At 32.7% G+C, this 22,935-nt stretch overlaps 3 protein-coding genes across 5 annotated transcripts; 2 read left to right on the top strand and 1 right to left on the bottom strand.

The window, feature by feature from the left end:
• Positions 1-90: 90 nt before the first annotated feature.
• Positions 91-5,453, bottom strand: LOC107433799 (calmodulin binding protein PICBP). 3 transcript variants are annotated; one of them, XM_060812846.1, is made up of 4 exons: positions 5,300-5,453; positions 4,352-4,579; positions 616-4,206; positions 91-468 (listed from the first exon to the last, which is right to left on the bottom strand). In XM_060812846.1, exon 3 carries the CDS (start codon positions 4,144-4,146, stop codon positions 667-669), a length of 3,480 nt encoding a protein of 1,159 aa, XP_060668829.1. In that variant the 5' UTR covers positions 4,147-4,206; positions 4,352-4,579; positions 5,300-5,453; the 3' UTR covers positions 91-468; positions 616-666. The 3 variants fall into 3 exon arrangements, with proteins under 3 accessions (XP_060668829.1, XP_060668828.1, XP_060668827.1); XM_060812845.1 differs by lacking the exon at positions 5,300-5,453 and having other exon boundaries at positions 91-437; positions 4,352-5,216; XM_060812844.1 differs by lacking the exon at positions 5,300-5,453 and having other exon boundaries at positions 4,352-5,214.
• Positions 5,454-7,183: 1,730 nt separating this feature from the next.
• LOC107433789 (triacylglycerol lipase SDP1) lies at positions 7,184-11,688 on the top strand. The gene is made up of 3 exons (XM_016045145.3): positions 7,184-9,452; positions 10,204-10,347; positions 10,483-11,688. Exons 1-3 carry the CDS (start codon positions 8,037-8,039, stop codon positions 11,449-11,451), a joined length of 2,529 nt encoding a protein of 842 aa, XP_015900631.1. The 5' UTR covers positions 7,184-8,036; the 3' UTR covers positions 11,452-11,688.
• A 6,099-nt stretch (positions 11,689-17,787) lies between these two features.
• LOC107433800 (probable calcium-binding protein CML36) lies at positions 17,788-18,757 on the top strand. The gene has a single exon (XM_016045160.4). It carries the CDS (start codon positions 17,918-17,920, stop codon positions 18,608-18,610), a length of 693 nt encoding a protein of 230 aa, XP_015900646.1. The 5' UTR covers positions 17,788-17,917; the 3' UTR covers positions 18,611-18,757.
• The last annotated feature ends 4,178 nt before the right edge of the window (positions 18,758-22,935 follow it).

Genomic DNA, 22,935 nt, shown 5'->3' with positions numbered 1-22,935 from the left:
AAAGAATATTTGCATATCCAGAATTTCTTTGTAGTACTTTCCTGACCACCACATTTTCTGAAAGCAAAAAAGGTCCATCTACACCAAGGATAAACTAAAGTAAAACCTTCTTGAATAAACTGTACATTGTTCTTTTTCAAGTATATTAGTTCTGAATTTTCTCTTCCTTCTATACAATAAGGTAACTTTAAGAAGGTTAAAGAAAGAAAACAAAAATTGTGACAGAAAAGTTTTATATTATATGCAAAGAAAACAAAAATTGTGACCGAAAAGTTTTATATTATATGCACCTTAAAATCTCCATAAAATCATAACCTGCATGTATATACTGTATTTCTCCAATATCCATCCTAAATCACACTATAAATAGCAGCTAAAAAGCCATGCCATTTGTTAGCTGCGTCACCTGCACATTTATCAGAGATTAGCTGCTTCACCTGCACATTTATCAGAGATTAGCTGCTTCACCTGCACATTTATCAGAGAAAAAAAAAATTAAGATTTTATTCAACATATATAGTGACAGGAATTTTGTCAACTGTGCATTTGAAGTGGTTTATTATCTAGTACAGTTTTGCAGAGGAGAATAAAAAAATGGATGGATTTTGTTTTCACCTTGGTAATAACTTCTGGTTTGAATGAAGCTGTATAACATTTTTAACAAGTTCAACTTCCAATAGTTGGAATGACAGTCTCAAAAGCCTCCACCAGAAGCTCCACTTTTCTTTTGCGAGCCGGAGTTAGTCTAGAAGCGGCCTGTTGAAGTGCATAATCAAGCTTCCATTCTTCAGAACTTTTTCTGTCATCTACATCTTGATGCTTTAGATGAACTTTTTCTGCTTCTTGATCAGCCTCCAAGGGTAGAAACCTTGGCCCTTTTGGGGTGAATTTCCTGACCTTTTCTAATGCATTGATGAATCTCTTAAGAAGAATCAATTTTTTCAGATTGTTCCAGTTCTTGTTTCCCACCTTTGGTACACTCTCTTCTTGTTCTTCTTGGATACTGATATTAGGTTCTGGAACTCTGCTTTCCTCTGCTTCTTCCTTTCCAGATTCTCTGAAACTCTCTTTGTAAAAGTTGCTTGAATTCCTTTCTTGGGTTTCCTGGTCAGTAATTGAGTCACCGTTGCTTGACTGATCATCAAGTGAGTTGTTCTTATTTTCTGGAAGCAGGATATCATCAATAGCTTTTTCTACTAACTTTATAGCTTCAAGACGGCGGAATTCAACACTTTGGTTTTCTGCAATACTGTCTTTTGCGATAGTGTCTTGGTCTGAAAAAGGGGAACTTCGACCACAAATCCTCTCTGTCATTGTATTCCCATAATCCATTTCAAGCTTACCTTCTCCATCAGGTAGGTTGGTTTCACCATCTGCTGCAATGCCTGAAACCATATGCTTATACACCAAGAACCACATCTTTGTGTAGCTTTGCTTTTCCAATTGTGTTTCCTGTGCTACATCAGTTTTTCTTTCAGGCTCAGACCCTTCAAGTTGATGAAATCCTTGTGGGAATCCAGACTTTGCCCCTTCTACTCCATTATTTTCTTTTCTGGCTGCCATGGCATCCTCAGATGGATCGGTAGAAGCTGAAGAGACAACATTGTTGTTTACTACAATTGATTCTTCATAATCCACGGGGAGAAGGTCTTTAGAAGTTTCTGATTGTTCACCATGAGCATTGATTATGTTATTGGCCTCAATTACTTCTCCGCACAATTCAGAATCCTTGTTGCTAGGTTCTGAACTCAAGCTAGAATTAATTTCTTCATGTACCTCTTGAACTTTTCCATTTAGTTGGCCTTCATGGCAGGTGTTATCAATGTCATCTGGCTTCAGCTTATTGCACGGTCTGTGACCGTTCATCTCTGGTAAATGAATATTGATGGAATCAGGTTGATCACAAGGCAGAATGACTTTGTCGTTCCCATTAGGAATATTGCTTGTAACACCTTGTTCTTCCTTCCAGTCTTTACCTGTGGCTTCAGAAAGAGACACATCCAGTTCTGTTTTAATGCCACAGCATGCTAAACTTGTTTCTTTGAGCTTTGGAGATTTAACTGGCTCTTGTGGTTCTACCGTAAGGAAATCCTTGGCTTGACCTGTGTACTCCTCACTTTTCACATGGGATGTTTTGCCAACCATGTTTTCAGCGGAACTTTGAGCTTCACTTTCTTTACTTTTCCGTTGACCACTTTGAAGTAACATATCACTAGATACTTGAACTATGTCTACTTGGGAGGAAACTTTTACATTCGACCTCAGGCTAGCTTTGATATCTGGGAATGGAAGAACCGTTTCGAAAGCTTTTACAAGCTGTGCTACCCTTCTTTGTTGAGCTGGAGCTAATTTAGAAACAACCTTTTGAAGTGCATAGTCCAGCATCCATTCCTCTGCTGATTTTCTCTCTTCTAATGTTTGGTGCCTAAGATTTATTTTTTCTGCTTCAGGAACATGCTCCAAGGGTAGAGATTGTGACTTCCATTGGTCGAGTCTTCTTACCTTTTCCAATGCCTTGAAGAACCTCTTGAGGATGATGATTCTTCTTAGATTACTCCAGCTCTTAGAATTTTTCTGGTTTGAAATGTCTCCCACTTTTGATGATGTTTTCTCTTCATTTGAGGAAAGTGTACTTTCAGTTCTAAGCAGTGTTTCCTCTCTACTTTCTGAGACATTGTCCATAGAAGAATGGGTGGAATTTGAGGTGCTCCATTCCTCATCTCTGTGTTCTGAGAGTTCCTGATCTGATTCCACACTGCTTGTAACTGAATGACCATCATATGAATGGTCCTGAATTTCAGGCAAAAGGATTTCATCAAATGCTTCTTGTACCATCTGAATAGCATCATTCTTGTGGATTTCAATCTTCTGATTGCTTTCACTGTCACTGTCCGTGGCTCTATCATGATTGGTTTCTGAAAACCCTTGACAAGAGCCAAAATTGTCTGTTTCGCCCAAGGGATGGGCATCTTCAACTTGTTCTGTCTTGTTCACATCTTGATCAAGTGGAAGCTGGTTTTCAGCTCTTCCATTGATACTTCTAACTGAGTGCTTATACATCAAGTGCCACATTCTCATGTACTTCTGATTATGATTATTCCTCTGAATGCTGTCTGCTTCATTTCCAGCGCTATTGGCCACAGAGTCCACACCATAATCACGACTTATTTCCTTTAGTTTATCTGGTTTTGGTCTTCTCAATTCATCAAGTGGTTTGCCACATTCAGAATCATAAACCTCCAAACTTTTTCCAGTTGATTCAGATTCATCATTATTATTGCAAGCAGAACCATTGCTTCCATTTTCGTGGTTAGATGAAACAGTTTCATCTTCCACACCAGTTGCTTCAGAAACTGGTGTATTAAGCTCACCGATTTGTTGTAACTCTTCGGCAGGGATTACAGAATCATGGATTTCTTCCTTTCCTTCACCATAGGTGGTTTCTGTTCCTGCATTTATCTCTTCTTTTCCATAAACTATTTCACTAACAGAATCTTGTCCATTGCAGACCATTTGACTTGTCTGAACTTTCTTATTAGCCTTTCCAGTATATTTTTCTTTACGGAGAGATCTATTCTCCACTTTGCCTTTTTGACTCTTTAACAAACGCCTTCTTATGGAAATGAGACGCTTCAATGGAGGTGGAGCGGCATGACGATGGCCATGAAGTGAGCAATAAGTGAATGGACAAACCTCTGCAAGCGAATTTTCATGGGACTCATTTCCACCATGCTGAGACTTGAGCATCTCAGAAAACTTAGCATCCTTGAGAGTTGAAGAACATGTAGGTTTTTCTATGATGGAACCACTCTTGGCTTTAATACTAGCCATTTTTGTTGTTGAGATCCTCGAAGGTTTCAAACTAGATGTCCTTGTTAAAACTCTTGAGGATCTCTGACCAGGAGAATTAGAGTTTGGATTTGAAGAATAAACTGATTTCTTCCTCATCTTATCAGAGCTACCACTACAACAACTAGACTCAGAGGAAAGTTCACTTGCCTGAAAGTGCTTGTTTGAAGAGCTCCTTGATGCTTTCTCATCGCCGGACGAACTGACACAATGTCTTCCGGATGTCTTCATTTTGTTCCCTTCAGTTCCCCCTGAGACTTTCCTCATCAAAGGTTTCTTGAACTTGGTACTTGACATTCTTGACAAAGTTTTTGCAGCCTTGAAACTTGATCGTCTTGCTATTGTTCTTGCTGGTTTCTACAACAAGAAAAGAAACTAAAAATTAACAAAGATGAGGGACAGATAGATTAAATTTCAGTCATTCAAAACGAAATTCTTACAACCAAAACTAGAGCCCAAGATTTTTTATTTATTTATTTATTTATTTTTCCTATTGGCTTGCCTGGAAAAAATTTGTTCTTGCGTCAGAACAGATTGAACTATGAGATGGGCTTGATTCTGTTGAGCTTGCTTCTTCACTGGATAAATCAATGAGAAGGTTTTTGGAATGGGGTTTTGCTCTTCTTATTGGTGGTCTCAAGCTTGGTGATTTTGAGAGCTTGATGGATCGCACCTTCTTCAGTTTCTTCTTTCTCACCTCTGATTCTCCTTCGCTTCTGCCACCCTTTTTCTGTAAAACAGCTGATTCATTTGTCATTGCCAGATGCTCAGATTCTAGACCACTGATAGAACCAGTTCCAATTTCAAGTTCTTTGGCAACCATTCTTGAACCCTTTGAATTCAGATTTTACTCGTATTATGGGAAAGAAAAATAATAATAATAAAAGAAAAAAAAAAATTTTTTTTTTTTGAGTTTTTAGGAAAACCAAAGATGAATGAAATTCTAGTGGTTAGTGAAAAGACGGTTCTTTTAGATGACTTGGACAGAAAAATAAGGAATTCAAAGTTTTTATTTGGCCTTAGCGTTTGGTTTTTGGCGTCTAGATTTTTTGAAATTCAGAGAAGACTAGGCAGCTTGAGATTTGAATATGGTGGAAATGCGACTGAGTCTCTATTCTCTAAAGATTGCTTGCTTGACTTTGCATATTACAACACATACAGAGAAATTGACTTGGCCATGTTAAGCACAGAATATATGATATATCTTAATGAGAGAATTACAAAATATTTTAAAGAACCACTTTTATTTTCCTAGTAGAAATCTGATAGCATTGCATAAGAAATTTCCATTAAAGTAAATGGGAATTTTCCAGAGAGATATGGTGGAATTAACTGTGTGGTAATCATATAATTTTCAGTCAATTTCAGAAAAGAGCCAAGCACTGCATTAAAGCAAGAACATGATTGAAAAAGAAAGTGTTGTTGAGAAAAATCAAAAAAACAGGCTTACACGTGGTTGAGGTGGAGCAGTAACATGCAAGCTATGATAACATAGAAAGAGAGTTTCTTCCTTGGCCGGGGGCCACTTAGTTGAAAGCCTGCCTATTGCAACCTTTTTCCACTGCTACAGCCTACACTGTAAGCTTTATATTTCTATGGAGAAGTTATTAAGATAAAATGGCACACAGCTTTAGAAGCTATTGGAGAAGAAAGAAATAAATACCCATTATCATTTTTTTTTATTTTATTTTTTTTGGATGAAAACAAATACCTATTTTCTTGTATATATTGGTCTCTGAGATTTATATATATTTTATTTATAAAAAGAGATTTATATTAATTACTTCACAAAATTACATATACTACCTATTCTGTACTTTACATATATGCATATTTAGGGGATGTATTTAATTTAGAATTTGAAGGATTTTAAAAGTTTTTTAAAGTTTTGAGGTATTCGATTTAGATTTTAAATGAGACCATACAAATCTAATGATATTCAATTAAGATTTTGATAGATTTTATAAAAGTCCATTAAAATCTAGATGTATTCAATTAGGACTTTATAGAATTTTTTTAAAATCTGGTGATATTCAAAAAGTCATTGATTTTAAAAGACTTTAAAAAATGATGGATTTTAATGGATTTGAAAGGATTTTAACAGGAAAATTGTGAAGAAAATTGTCAATATAAAATCCACCTTTAAATCCAAAGATTTCATTGGATTCTTACAAAATCTTTATGGAGTCTGTAGAATTCCATAACAATCCATCAAATCCTTTAAAATCTATAATTCATTTTAAATCCATCAAACTCTAAATTGAATACATCCCTAAATTGTATATAATATAAACGACATATATTTTGGTAGATCTCTATGGTAATAACTGACTCCACAGACCCTGTTCTTGATTTTTTGTTAATTTTTTTTTTTCCTTATTTGGCGTATAATATGAACCCTAATTCTTTCATGGTTGATTTATGTGGCCACCATAAAATGGGTTTCATTCTTTTCTTTGGTTTTGCTGACAAGGCGGAATCTGATTGGCTTTGCAACTATGGTGGCATATGCATTGTGCCTTAAAAATAAACAATTGTCGCTTTTTTGATAGTTGAGATCCGAGTAATCAAGTCTCATGGTTGGCAGTTGGCACCGACAAATCACAAAGTGGGAAACTTAAAAAATCTCAAAAACGCGTGGAAACATGGGTGGTCAGTGGGACCAATCAAGTACAAAAATGTAAAGAATTTTGCAGAATATAAATAAATAAGGAATCTTATTCCAAAAGGACAAATAAAATATTATTACCAAAAAAAAAAAAAAAGTAAAAAATAGAGAAGAAAAATTAAAACATGAAAACTAAGCCCATTTGCTAGGGATCTGAAAGTTTGGACTTAGCTATTTCTGAAGCCCAATATGATTGAGCCAATATATATGAAAATCGTTGTTGGCCCAACATACTTTGATGGTCCAATAAGTAGGAGAAAGTCCAGATGAGTCATCCAGCCCAACTCAAAGCCCATCATAATTGGCTTTCTATTTTTCAGTTAATTGTTTTTATTTTATTTTTGTCGCAACAACGCATTTGTTGAATTGTTAGTTGCTGTAAAAGGCTGTAACTTGTAAGCAAAAGCAACCGAAAAAACGTTTTCGTTTACACAAAAAACTGCTCTTTTTTTAATTAAAAAATAATAATAATAATAAAAATTGGATTGCTCACGACTCATCGTTTTCGTCTGCTGTCCGTCACGTTTTCAAGATGTATTGTATTTAGAATGGTTGTCACAATTGGAAATAAAAAGTTTAACATATAAGCTTATATAACATCATCATCAACAACTACAGCTTTGTCAGCTAGCGAACCAGTACCTGTCTCTCCCTCCCTTATCTTTTAAATAAATAATAATCCCTCTATCCCAATCTTCGCCGCCTTTAAAGAAAAAGCCTAATCATTTCGGCGTCACCATACCCTCAATCTTTATCCCTTCACGGATCTCGATGTTTGCCGCTGAGCCAATTTATTGGTACTTCGGCTTCACTTGAATTTCATTTGTTGTATCGATCTTTAAGTCCGTTGGAATTATTGGGTCTTTGCTTTTCTTTTCTTTTTTTGTGGGGGATTATTGTGAGTTTTGGACTCTGATTTGATTACCCACTTGGCTGTTGGTGATTTGAGTACAGTTGGGAATTTGAGCTGAAACCCAGCTGAGATTTTGCACGGTTGGGTTTTTTTGTCTAATTGTCTTCTCAACAACTTCTGTGGAGGGAGCGTTTCGAATTTGATGATTTTGGGTGTTTGATTTGAATTCGGTTTGGCTGGAGAGCTGTTGGGTGTTGGCAATTTGAGGTCAAGTTTCGTGCTTTTTTTGCATTTGTTAATTCTTTTGGGCGGGTTTCAGTTGGAGTTTGTCTTTCTTTTATTTGATTGGCACTCTTTTCCTATTTCTTCTCGCTTTTATATATGCAATCAATCTTCTTTTATACCCAAATTCTTTCATTTGAGCTTAAGGATTGAGTATGAGTTGTGCATAGAGTTTGAAATCTGACTTGTCCATTTTCTGGTACGAATCAGCTTCTTATTGATTTCTGTATAGAATTCGAGGTTGTAGAGGCAAAATTCATTTTGTTCTTTTAATTGTATACTCATTCGTAATCTTAACTGGGGGAGCCAACACAACATTGCTGTAAATTGAGCTTTGACATATAGAATTATTCTAACTCAAGACAATTTAGTTAGACCGGAGATATGGAGATCAGCAATGAAGCCAGTGTTGATCCATTTCCAATTGGACCTTCAACCATTGTTGGTCGAACTATTGCATTCCGAGTTTTATTTTGCAAGTCGATGTCACATTTGAGGCATCAAATGTTTCGTGCATTGTTGAACCTCATCTATAGATTTAAGGACCTTGTGGCACCCATGATATCATGGTTACATCCTCGAAACCCTCAAGGGATATTGGCAATGGTTACGATCATCGCGTTTTTGTTAAAACGATACACAAGCGTTAAGCTGAGGGCAGAAATGGCTTATAGGAGGAAATTCTGGAGAAATATGATGAGAACTGCATTATCATACGAGGAATGGGCTCATGCTGCTAAGATGCTTGATAAAGAGACCCCGAAGATGAATGAGTCAGATCTTTATGATGTAGAATTGGTGAGGAACAAGCTTCAAGAGCTCCACCAACGTCGCCAGGAGGGATCTCTGAGAGATATTATCTTTTGCATGCGAGCAGATCTTATTAGGAACCTTGGTAATATGTGCAACCCTGAACTTCACAAGGGGAGACTTCAAGTGCCCAAACTCATAAAGGAATATATAGACGAAGTCTCAACTCAGTTGAGAATGGTATGTGACTTTGATTCAGAAGAACTTTCATTGGAAGAGAAGCTTGCTTTCATGCATGAAACAAGACATGCTTTTGGAAGAACTGCCTTGCTTTTAAGTGGGGGTGCTTCTCTTGGAGCTTTTCATGTCGGTGTAGTTAAAACACTGGTAGAACATAAGCTTTTGCCCCGGATAATTGCTGGTTCTAGCGTGGGATCTATTATGTGTTCTGTTGTTGCCACTAGGTCTTGGCCTGAGCTGCAAAGTTTCTTTGAGGATTCCTGGCAGTCAATTCAGTTTTTTGATCAGATGGGTGGAATTTTTGCAGTTGTGAAGAGAGTTATGACACGGGGGGCTGTTCATGAGATCAGGCAGTTGCAAATGATGTTAAGGCATCTAACAAGTAATCTTACATTTCAAGAAGCTTATGACATGACAGGTCGAATTCTTGGGATAACTGTTTGCTCTCCTAGAAAGCATGAACCTCCTAGATGCCTTAACTACTTGACTTCACCTCATGTTGTTATATGGAGTGCAGTGACTGCTTCTTGTGCCTTTCCTGGTCTTTTTGAGGCTCAAGAACTAATGGCTAAGGATCGAAGTGGAGAGATTGTTCCTTATCATCCTCCATTTAATCTGGGTCCAGAGGAGGGATCGACATCTGTGCGTCGCTGGAGGGATGGTAGCTTGGAGATTGATTTACCCATGATGCAATTGAAAGAGCTGTTCAATGTCAATCATTTTATTGTGAGTCAGGCTAATCCTCATATTGCACCATTATTGAGGATGAAGGAATTTGTGAGAGCTTTAGGAGGCAACTTTGCTGCCAAGGTATATGTCTATGGCTTTAGATTCAATCGCATTAATGTTTGCTCTTATTTTTCTAGTACTTCTTGTTCTGTCTTTATTCATTACTTATATGAAAAGCCTTGTAAAAATGCCCCCACCTTCTTTTGGGTTCTCATTTTTTCTCCTTCCCACTCTTTTAAATGAAAATATCTAACCAAACAAATCAAAATGAAATGAATCAATAGTATCGATAAGCAATCATTATGAAAACGGTTTTTCTTATTTCTGCGCATTCAGATCAAATTTTTCATCAATTTTGATGGTGTAGTTCCTAATCATCTGAAACTTGGTTAATTATCTATATTTTTGGACTGTAATATGATTTTGCAGATATTCTGTAGTGTTGTATATCTTATTAATTCTTCGCAAGAATGTGTTTATCCTTTTTCTGTTTCTGGTGGCCAAGGTCTCTCTCTTGTACAAACACACACACAGGGAGCCTTGTGATTCATGAGACAAGATGTTGTTCGTAATCAATTTACTTTGCAAAACCTTATTATTAAAATTCAAATTTGGTTTGGCTATAAAAATTTTAAAAACTGGTTTGTCATCTTGGTTGATTATCAAGCATTCTTGTCTGAATATAGAAAAATTAAGTGAGAATTGTTTATTAGCCTTCATTGACAAGCTGTTGGGACTATGTTTGTATCTCATTGAGTTCTATAACCTGGTTTTCTTCGTTTGATATTCTGGTGAAATGATAATAATTCATTTTTTGTATACTACTGTATAGCTTGCTCACCTTGTTGAGATGGAGGTGAAGCATAGATGCAACCAGATACTGGAACTTGGTTTTCCTTTGGGAGGACTTGCCAAATTGTTTGCTCAGGACTGGGAAGGTGATGTTACTGTTGTTATGCCTGCCACACTTGCACAGGTACATGAAAAAACATAAAAGTTTTGATGAGCATTTTTTGTGGGGCTTATTATTAATTATGTGGATTACTTGGGAGTATCTTGTTTGTGATGACGAACTAGCCGTTTCTTAACTTTATTTTTTCATTGGCACCAGTACTCAAAAATTATACAAAACCCAACTTATTTGGAGCTTCAAAAGGCAGCCAACCAGGGACGAAGATGCACCTGGGAGAAGCTGTCGGCTATAAAAGGTAACTGTGGCATTGAGCTTGCGCTTGACGAGTGTGTTGCAATTCTCAACCACATGCGGAGACTGAAAAGGAGTGCTGAGAGAGCTGCTGCTTCTTCTCATGGTCTAGCCAGTACGGTAAGATTCAGTGCTTCTAGAAGAATTCCTTCTTGGAATTGCATTGCACGAGAGAATTCAACAGGCTCTCTAGAAGAAGACCTGCTTACTGATGTCACTTCCTCATTCCATCAAGGAGTTAGTGGATCCACAGGTGGAGCACCATCAGGTAAAAATTTGAGAGCCCACCGTAATGTACATGATGGAAGTGATAGTGAATCTGAGAGTGCAGACTTAAATTCATGGACAAGATCTGGTGGGCCCTTGATGAGGACAACCTCAGCAAATATGTTTGTTGACTTTGTCCAGAATTTGGATGCTGATTCTGACCTGAATAGAGGTTTGCATGTTAACCCCAACTCAATGTCAGTTCAGATTGTGGGCAACAATCAAAGTTATGCGAGCCCAAGGGTGACAACACCAGATAGGAGTTCTGAAAGCACAGAGTTTGATCAGAGGGAATTTGGAAGTCAAGTTTCTGGAAATGGATCTAGCATTATGGTAAGTGAAGGTGATCTCCTTCAGCCTGAAAGGATCCATAATGGGATTGTGTTCAATGTTGTAAAGAAAGAAGACTTGACATTGTCAAATAGGAGTCAAGAATTAGAAAATTACCCTAGTGAAGTAGCTGAAAGTGTGCAGATTGACTGTCTAGAAAAGGAGATGGATGATAGCTCAGGATCTGAATTTGATGATGCTGAGAATGGTCCAGAAGATGGCATAAACTGTAATTCCATGGATCATTCAGGTTTAGATTATTGTAATGATCAGAGGTAAACCATTTTGGTTAGAAATTCTGTTAAAATTTAAAAGAAGTTAAAATTTGGGGGCCTACTTAGTATTGCTTGAAGTATCTTGTTCAAGCAACAATTTTTATTTTTATTTGTAATTTTTTCTTGATAGATAAGCAACCAAATTTCTTCTGGAAGCACTAATTCCTCTGCAGTAATTTTTGACAGGGAAGTTATTTGATATTCTGGATTATTGATAAAATCAAAATTTATTGATTGTAAATTAATTTCTGATCATATATGCCATAGTTGCAATGAACAATGATTTTATAATCAAACAAACTTTGCCTAGCTTTTTTTTTTTTTTTTTTCTCTCTCTTTTTTAAATTGGTTATCAGAATCCAGAAAAGAATGAAGATCCGTTTTCCAGTAATGTTCAAAATTTATTGTTCCATATCAAATTTCATTATGCAAACTGACACCAACATTTACAACTAAAAAATATAAATTTATTTCCCAAAAAAAAAAAAACTATAAAATATAGATTCAATTATGAGTTAGTATGAACAAAACTTGGGCTTAGTAAACCGTAAAAAATTAAAAATTAAAAAAAAAAAAAAGCCTTGGATCCTTTTGATAATTTCAAAGAGCAAAGACTTGTTGGAAACCTTTTTTTAACTTGTTGTAAAAGTAGCTTTTGTTTTTCAATATCATGACGCCCATTTTCTTTGTGAACTTTTGTGGTGCCGTGCCGACCGGGAAGGCTGGAAGCCTAGAACCATAATTAATTTTTATTAAAATTATAAATACAAGGTACAGCATTTCTTACTGTGAGATCACGTTCGATTATAACTATTGTGTAACTAGTTTTGATTATTAAGAATGTGAATGAATCATCTGTAAATTTCTAACACCAATCACACGACATTACTTTCTTTATATCACACCCTTTTGATAACAACATTAATAAATATACACATTACTTGTTATTGTATTTATTTATGCATCTAAGTCTTGCCTGCAAAAACACTTCATGTGATCAGTTAGGAGATTTTCTAATATTAATTACAACTTTTTGATTTGACAAAAATACAAAGATACCTCTATAAATTTTTTAAATTATATAAACAGCCCCACAGTTTTTTTAATCATAAATTATTTATCTATACCCTACCAATTTGAAAAGGGATGGTGGAGTCATTATAGAGACAGTAATTGGGTGACAATGGAAGCAACCGAATTATAGTTGAATAGCGATTCCATTTCCTTGCATTCACATTCACACACCCAAAAATCATAAGCATCATATTTCCACCAAAAATAAATAAATAAATATATAAAAATTATCCGAACAGTAATAATAAAAATTTCATTTTATTTTAAAAAAATAGTTAATTATTATTTATCACTTGGTTTATTTTGTATTACTAATAGTTTCAAATGAAAATTAATGATGGGACAGGAACAAGAAAAAGATCCAAATCTAGACAAAGGGGCCAATGTTATATACTTTCCAAGATTAAGATAGAAAACGAAAACTGATTAGTTAAAAGGATTACGTGTCAATTAATACTTTGTATATAGATGGGTTGTAATACAAAATGGGAACTAAATTTTCTACCTAATAAATTGTATATGGACATAGAATATCATAAAAGAAAAAAAACAGAGAGAAGGAAAAAGGAGTGGATCCCAGAGAGTCAAACACGATAAAAACACCAGTAAATGCGATATTGAATGATTGGTAAAAAACAATGTTGGGTGGTGGTCCAACATTGCCCACTGACTTTGGGGGGCACACATTAGCAACATGGCAGCGCATTCCGATGGGAAAGTGAATGTGAAATGAAAGAGAGAGAGAGAGAGAGAGAGAGAGAGTCATGATTTTGATTTGTTTCCGTGTGCTCAGCTGTTTCCGCGTGCTGCATTGCCTTTTAGACGGCGCTATTGCCTTTCTCGTCCTCTACAGACTGCCCAACTTGACAATATTGTGCAATTAATTCATGCTCTTTTCTCTCTCTCTCTCTCTCTCTCTCTCTCTCTCCTCTCTCCTCGCTACATTTATTTTACTTTTTGTCTTTTTATTAAATAATACTACATTAACGGCCAAACTTAAAATTACGTAGTGGCTTGGTTAAGGTAGGAACAATGACTCGGAACAAATTTAAAGAGATTAATTCTATTTTTTCCTTTCTTTATGGGTTTTGATTTTTTTTAAATAAAAGAAAAATAAAAATGATAAAAAATAATAATAATTCTTAAAGATGGTGCAAATAGCAAAGCATAACATAACGTAGTTAGTTAAATATGGTATAGCAAAAATATAGAAAAAAAAAATCCGGTTGATAAATATGTAAATGTAAAATTTATAAATTCGATGTGTAAGTATATATTACGTTATAAATTTAAAAATATGGAAGAAGAAATATAAATATGAAATATATATTAAAATAAGTTATTTTTAATATATGATATATATATATATATATTATTTTTTACATATATAATATATTAATATGCTCAATACGTATTTTAAACATTTTTCTATTAAAAAAAAGCATATTTTTCTATACATAAAAAATCGATATAAAAAATAATATTTTTTTCTGTAATATAAGCGTACCATTTACAAATTTATTAATTAGAGAAAAAAATTTATATTTAATTAATTGTTTTGACCAAAAAAACTTTAATTAATTGTGATATTGAAAGATGTAATTGGGCAGTGAGAGAGCCACTGGATGAAGATGATCGTTTCCATGAATAGTTTTTTGGTTTGAATTATTTTAGTTGAGGGCCCGCACTGTACAGCTGAAGGGAAAGTATTTGCTTACGTGTTAAATGTCACATCACGAGGCAAAACTTGTCAAAGATTCAAATAGACTAATTAAGGTCTTGTTCTCGTAACTGCTTTTACTTTTATTTTTCTTCTACTTTTTTATAAATGTTTTTTTTCAAAAATTATTCTTTGATTTTTGTTAAGAGTATTTTTAATTTCTAAAAATATTTTTTAAAAATTATTTAAATATTTCTACAAGCTGCTTTTAAATTTTAAAAAATTAGTGTATATTGACAGTATTGTGTTTATATTTATGTTTATACATTTGCAAGAACGATAAAGCCTTTTTATCCAAATGGTTAGATTTAAGTTTGTCTATTTCTGGTCAACGTTATTCTTTATCAACCCATTGTTGAAAATCAAATTTGAAAAAAATAACAGTTCACATTGTATCATGGTGTAAATTTCAATATTAATAATTTTTTTAAAAATAACTATTAATATTTAAAAATTATTAATATTCATCTCTTATAATAATATTAATAATAATTTTTTTAAAATTATTATCAATTTTAAAATTCTGATAATAAAAATATATAGATGTTTAGTAATTACTTATTAAATTTATGTTATTTAAAAAGTTGACCATGTGTTTCGCTTCCCTGCTTGTCCTGTTATCCAAGGCTTACTATCTGTAGTCTTCAACTAAGGCCCTTTATGCAATTGTCCTTCTCGTTACTTTTTTGCATATCCATTGTGAAAAGGCATGTCGTATATTGAAAGTTGAAACCATTCGTCGTATATTGAAAGTTGAAACCATTCAGGAGGTGAGAAGGTCCGCGGAAGATTAAATGCCCAAAAAGTTAACCATTTATGAACATTTTTTTTTTTTTATGCTAAAAAGGAGAATTTCATAAACCAAAAAGGCAAGCCAGTTTGTGAACAAATTTCATGAATTTTACATATGGCTCTCAAATAGTTTTTGGTGCAAGTCAAAAAGTTAGCTCTTTCTAAACGCATATAACCAAATTGATCAACAGAGCACACTGATTTCTTTTCAACACTGTTTTCCATTGTTATTAACAAATTAAACATTCAAGTGACATTCATTTCATTATAAGATTATGTCTTAGATTGTTCCAGCAAAAAAAAAATTATGTCTTAGATTCCATTAATTTATAGATGTATAAATATTAAACTCCAGTTTACAAATGAAGTACTGAAATGGAAGAACAAAATTATTCTTTTAAAGAATCAAAAGCATAATAAAAATAAAATAAAAATCATAAGCATCAATTAAAGAGAGAGAGAGAGAGAGAGAGAGAGAGAGAGAGAGAGAGAGAGAGAGAGAGAGAGAGAGAGAGAGAGAGAGAGAGAAGAAGAAGAAGAAGAAGAAGCAGCAAAAGAGGTATACGGTATACCCTTAAAAAAATAGACCCTATTTCCAAAATCAGTGCACATAAATTGATGCAACAGATCATTTATAAATTAATATGAGTGTTTATTCCTAATCCATGAATCTGCCTATCTAAACAAATTTTATTTTCCATGTAGGCCGTAGCTACCAAATTAAGAATATCTCTGCCAATCATTATATTGTATATGAGTATCCGAACCAAACTTCCTCTGCCTCATTATTGCCATTCTCCATTATTTGCATATATATATATATATATTATTATTAGATATCCAATTTATAAATGTTAATGTACACCAAATAACTATTTCTATTTCGTTAATTTGACTGATCTGCCAAATAAGCAAAGGAACCAATAGAGACAGACAAATCCATGCATGGCTTCTCGTGAAATTTTGAAATTCAAATATAAATAATAGATGAACGAAGATTATAAATTTAATTACTCGTGATTTGGTCTCTGTTTTTACCAAGAATTGTTAGCATATAAAAACATAAAAACATGCAGTACTTCTCTTCCATCTCCATCATCAGTACGAGGAAATTCAATATGTGGGACTGCTTGTATTTAGTTGGGTCTTTATTTAATAAAAATAATCAAAACACAGAGTAAAACCAAATGTTTACTTTCTATTAATTTATGATGACACGTTGGATCGATGTGGCATGTATACCTTATACAATTCATCTCATTCTTATCTCATCTGAAACTATAATTGATCGAATTTGGCTCCTTCGAGTTTATGAAAAACATTACAATTTAATTTATGCAATTCAAATATGTATGTCAAAGTTTTAAAATTCATAATATACAATGAAGGGAAAAGATAAGCAAAGGATTATTTGAGATTAAAGATGGTGAGAATAAGGAAGAAAATCAAGCAAATATATGCGTCAATAAAAGTAAATATACGTTCAACCAAAAAGAAAAAAAAGTAAACATACCATCCACCAAAAAAAAAAAAAAAGTACTAAAAATAATAAAAATGAATACATATAACAGGATAAACAAAATGAATAATATAGATAGATAGACTGATCTACGATCAAATCTAATGTTCACTCTTCCTACGTGTGACGTTTTAGGTTCAATTTATACCCTTTATAAAGAAGAAAAAAAGTTTCAAATTACCCAATAATTTTATTTTTCCCCTTTTTTGGTGTTTAACCATTCAACCACTCGAACAATCAAAATTGAATACATTAATAGGTCAAAATAATATTAGTAAAAGTCATAAAACCAGAAGAGCACTAGCCTGTATAATGACAAATTAATATGGTAAAACAATTATCGATTTTAATTTTTCTTTTTCACATAAATTTTAAAAACAAAGAATTATGAGCTTTTAATCGTTAATTGAATGACTCCAGTGACAGTTTTATATAAGAAATATTTGCTTTCTTATTCACTTTTTTTTTTGGGGGGCCCAACTATTGTGAATGAATTATTATTTACGTAATGACATCCTTATGAATTGAAGATTGATTTTTTTTTTTTTTGAATGAATTGAAGATTGAATTTATATTAGAATAAAAAGAAATGGGAATTTAAATTGTGAAAAAAGAAGAAGAAGATAAATTAGATTTACTGTAATGATTATGCAGAGATCCAAACAAAAACAAAAACTACGATGATTATGTAGAGTGATGAAATGAAATAGTCAAAACCAATCGAATAAAAATACCAAGAAAAACATCAAAAGAATAATCAAAATGCTTTGACAACCTAATATTTTTAACAACCTGTTTTTAACAAAAATAATAAGAATTAACAACTCCATAAAACCAATAAACTCTTATATACCACGTGTACACAAAGAACTAAATCTTCAAAACTATCGGTCACATCGAAAAGAATGAACAAATTGGCGAACATCACACTAAAAAACAAAAGAGCAACAGCTTTTCTTGTGGGTTTTTTACTTTGTAATTAATTGCCTCCTATATAAAAAATTAAAAACAAATAAAAAAAACAGAAAAAAAATTCACACCAAAAACAGTGTTCAAAAGTCACGCCAAAGGAGTCTGCTTCATAATTACAAATAAAAAAAGCGGATTTTTTTTAATCAGAAAAGATAAGAAAGGAATAAAATAATAATAATAATTGTTAATTAGTAACGGTATTGTTTTGGAGTAATATGATAATATAAATAGAGCGATTAAAAAGTTGAGGTTGGGAAGCTTCGCGGAAGCTGCAATGGAGTCGTTTCTCTCCCCACCATTTAACCCCCAAAGCTTCGTCTCTCCTTCTCCTCAACCCCTTAGCTTCTTCTATCTTTCTCTCTCTTCGCTTTTGTTTCTTCCTTACCTTCCTCCATGAAGCTTATTAAGAATATCACCCCCAAAAATCTCAGCCCCAGACGGATCTTCCGGTCCAGAAAGGACCGGTCTTCTCTCTCCAACTCCGACCCGCCTTCCTTCGGGTCCGCAACGTCCTTATCTTCCGACTCGTCGTCGACGAATCTCAAATCCGGTAAAGGAGAAGGTGCCGGAGGAACGGGGACTCCCACCAGCGTCTTGCCCGAAACTTCGGGTGACTGGTCGTTGTCGGAGATAACCACCAACGTTAATTTTGAGCTTATGCAAGCGATTAAGGTAATAATAGATAGGGATAACGACGGCAAGGTTTCGAGAAAAGAGCTCGAGGCTCTGCTGAGCAGGCTGGGAGGCCAGCCGCCGAGCCATGAGGAGGTCGCCATGATGTTGAGCGAAGTTGAGGCTAGAGAGGACAGCGGTTGTATAAGCGTTGAGGCTCTGATGAGTCGGTTTGAATCGGCGGCTTGCGAGCCGGCTTGCCACTCGGAGCTCCGCGAGACGTTTGATTGCTTCGACACGGATCACGATGGGAAAATCACGGCGGAGGAGCTACTGAACTTTTTCACGACTATAGGGGACGAGCAGTGTACGTTAGACGATTGCCGGCGTATGATAGCCGGAGTGGACAAGAACGGCGACGGATTTGTGTGCTTCGAGGACTTTTCCCGTATGATGGAGCTTCAAAGATTGTGATCCATAATCTTTATTAGCGTGTGATCATGCTAGTCATATATATATATATGCGTCAAATGTTTAGCTCTTGATGTTAAAAACTCGAAGTCGTTTATTTTGTTTTTGTCTTTGTTTTAATTATTAAAAAAAAAAAATTTTCTTCCTCTATCGGATATATTCAGTTCTGGATGTATGTTTTCCTTTTCAAGGAGAGAGTATAACCAAAAACTGGAAAAAAAAAATGGTGAGAAATGATTGGTGAAGTTAAAAAAATCATGGTGATCTTAAAAAAATGTGTGGATGGGATTCTCAGCATATATATGCATTATGAATTTTCCCAAAAATATATATATATCATTTTTATGGAATATGAAGATCAGTGAATATAAGTACAGACTGTGTTTTAGATTTTGTATGAAAACAATTTAATAATACTGGAGGTGGTTTTTTCAGTAATTTTAGAAGGCTTTTTTTTTTTTTTTTTTTTTTTTTTTTTCTCTTTCTTTTATTTGTTGTCTTGAAAATATGTAATTTTGTGGGAGTAGAGAAAGTGGCGACGGTGGAAGTCAAATTATTGTTATAATCAAAGGGGGTTGGATGAACGATATTTCCTTTACTTTGAATTGAAGGCAAAGTGCACTTCGTGATTAATTAGGTATGCCAAAGCAATACTATTGCTATCACTGTTTCATCAAATGTTTTTGAAGCGTAAATGTTAAATTTTTAAATGTTGATATAAATAAGTTGTATGTGTTGGAACATTGGTTGTGATTAATCATTGAATCCTCTTACAATAAGTCTTTGTTTTTTTTTTTTTGAACGAAAGTTCCAAAAGTGTTGGTCTAGGATTTTTTGTTAATCATAAAGAGTTTACAAACTCTACCAGTTTCCTGTTTAGTTTCTAGTTCTCAAAATTGCTTCCGACTTAATAGAAAAACTGAACAATATCAATTGTGATTATAATTAGTAATTTAAAATGAAATTAATATAATCTAATAAGTTAAAAAAGACGATGTCTTTGTTTCATTTTGTTAACAAAGATAATATCTATCCACACTACTTCAAAAATATTTTCTTTAATCAAATTTTACAAGCTTTAACACTTGCAAAGTGCTTTTGAGTTTTGTGCACATAAGTTGATGAAGAAGGACCTTGCAGAGAAGAAGGTTATATTATTAAACAGCCACTGAGAGTGGTGACCATATTCCTTTAAGATGAATTTGGTCGAACTTCAAAAGCGGAAATACTGCAGAAATTAAGTAATGAAAAAACGAAAACAAAAACATGATCCTTAATGGTATTAATAGTTTACAAATGTTGCACATGAAAATAATTGTCTGCTTCAATTTCTTATATTTAATTTGTTGCAAGTGAAGGTGCTAAAGAAGCTCCTTCCACTACAAAAAAATAAAAATAAAATTAAAAAATTGTAAGCAGGCACTTTCACCATATTTAAATGCATGATTAAGGAGATTACACATCGTAGCACATGCAAAAAGCTACAAGAAATAGTAATGTCGCGTATGGACTGACTTCATTTTGGTGTTTTTTTTAATTATTAACTACCTACTCCTCTTTGGAATTTGTATTATTTGCTTCTTTTTGCAGGTTCACTGCCAACCTTTTTTCTTTCTTTCTTTCTTTTTTCTTTTTTTTGAAAAAGGAAAAATAATTCATTTAATTTGAAAGTGGAATAGAACTTTAAAGTTTGAAAATCCCAGATAAAAGGATTCTTAAAAAAGTTTTATTGTTATGTTTTGTATCAATATCAATTGAATTTGGAGTTATAAAGAGGTTAGAATTTTTTAAATATATATATATATATATTTATTTATGTTTGGGAATTTATTCTTTTTCTCTATTATTTATGCATTTTAAATTATATGGTGGAGAAAAGTAATGTTTTTCTTTCCAATTACCTTTTTTTTTTTCTCTATAATTTCCTCGAAATTTTCTATTCATTGATAGCAAACTTTGATCTAGCAAGAAGAAGTGGACAATTATCCACAATTAATTTATTTATCCAAATACAAAAATTCCTTTCTTAACATTTAAACATATTATTATATTACCCCAGTTTTTTTCCCACTAATTAACTAATTTTGTTGCTCATGAGGAATGTATATACCAAGAATGTTAGGTTGGAGTTTGTGTAATAATTAAGGCATTTATTCTGACAACCTAAAAATTTTAATATTATCCCACAAATGCTTAAAATATACATATTTTATATCTCTTATTTATTATCAGAATTTTTAAACTTTTATTTATTTATCAAAAAATTTTAACCCTGCTATCTCCAGTTCATTTACCCATCAAACAGCTAGCAAACCATGTTCAAATTTTTCATTGTCCATATAACAAAGCTAATCTGGAGAAAATAGTTTTTAAGAAATTCTGTGTAAACCTTTTAAAATGGAGAAGATAAATTTAGATTTAAATGGTAATATTTAGGACCGAACACAAAATCTCTTATAAGATTTTGGTTCCATATTAAATAATAATTAATTTAAATTAATTATTAGAAAGCGAATCAACAATGTATATCAAATTTACTTGTCAATAATTATACTTTGTTGATTTTGGCTGAAAATATATTTAAAAGCAAAAAATATTTTCAGAAAAATATTCAAACATTATTACAAACAGCTTTTAAAAAGTTATACCACAATTAAAAATCTAGATTTTCAATTACTTGGAAAACCATTAACTGAATTTTAAAAATTAAAAACTGAGTATTGTTTATTTTATTGATATCGATGTGGGAAAATTGTCTTACATAAACTATTTAATATATTGTTGATCACCTCCAGGATTTGTAAATTCAACCCGCAATTCGATTACTTGTAATAATAAAAAATGTTAAAGTTTCTTGGAAAACAGAGAAAAAGTCATGGAAAATGGGCGGTTTGGCGTGGAGTGAGGGGATGAGAGCAACATGGGTGTTTTTTTCAATTCCCTTGAAAGATAAGAACATGCATACAAAAAACTATAGAAACAAAAAAATGTGAGACTTATCTTTTGTGTTGTTTGTTTATGGAATATAACTGGCTTGAAAATGGCCTCATCGGGAAGATATTTTATATTAAAAATTAATTACCCTTTAAACTAATCTGGTGGGAAATACAAATAAAATAACTAGGAAACTGTTGTTTGGACAGAAGGAAAAATAAATCAAAGTTTTTAAATAGGGACAAATTGGTCATTTTACCCAAGTTGGACACTTTAAAAAATTGTCGTGGTTTGTGACCTTTTCCAACCATCCTGCTCAATTTCCTGGAAACTTCGTTGCCTTTCACTGTCGTGTAAATGACAGAAAACCTTTGCCTGGACTTTTCTGCTACTGATTATGACCAGCCAATTCCCCCCAGGTGGAAATCACTATAAAATTTTTTGGCTTCAAGTAAAAGTAAAAGCCGGTAGATTTTTTCCCTTTTTTTACGGCAGTATACTTTGTCATGTTTGGTAAAAGTTACATTTTTTTTTTATATCTTATATTTTAACAAAAATTCTTCAATAACTTTGTTGTTTACTGGTTATTATACTATTTCTATTTTTATATGTATACAGAAACAAAACCAAAGAAAAATTCATTCAGGAAATCAAGAAATGATAATAGAAAATTTGTACCAAAAGCTATTTATGATAAATGGTAGCAACAATTTGCATTCAATTTGGCAACTTGCTGTATCCAGGATGGCTGAAATGGATATATGAGAAGAATAAGGAGATAAATTTAGGTCATGTTTGGTATGAATAAGAATACTTATTTATAGGAATTAAAAAAAAAAATTAATTATTTCTATTCATATATTTGATTATTATTTTGATTTAAATTCAATGTTTAGTTTTTATAAATATCTTTTATAAAAATATTAAATTTGATAAAAAAAATAATTAAAAGTCAAATTTGATTGTTATTTATATATTTTTAGTTTTGTGGAATACATTTTAAATATGATAAAAATATTTATCCTATCAATAAAGTAAAAAGCAATCGAGCTTTTTAAAAATAATAATTATTCCATGAAACGGAGGAATAAATATTCTTATGAAATAAATATTTTTAAAATTTAAAATATACTAAATGTAATAATAGTTAATCCAATAAAATAACTATTCTATTACTATATATATTTCACATATCAAATATGCTCTTAATCTTCCAAAATATCTAAAATCTATATATATTAGTATTTAATTGGATTATATTTAGCTATATTTTGTCCTTTTAAAAATATTCACTTATTCATAATTAGATTATATTAATATCTTAACTAATCAAATAATTACATATATATATTTGATAAATATTTTAATAAATTAGATAATACATATAACATTAA

The sequence above is a fragment of the Ziziphus jujuba genome, chromosome 11 (assembly GCF_031755915.1).
Source record: "Ziziphus jujuba cultivar Dongzao chromosome 11, ASM3175591v1".
Lineage (NCBI taxonomy): Eukaryota > Viridiplantae > Streptophyta > Magnoliopsida > Rosales > Rhamnaceae > Ziziphus > Ziziphus jujuba.
Note: the sequence above shows the minus strand (reverse complement) of the source record. Positions and strands in the feature narration are given on the sequence as shown.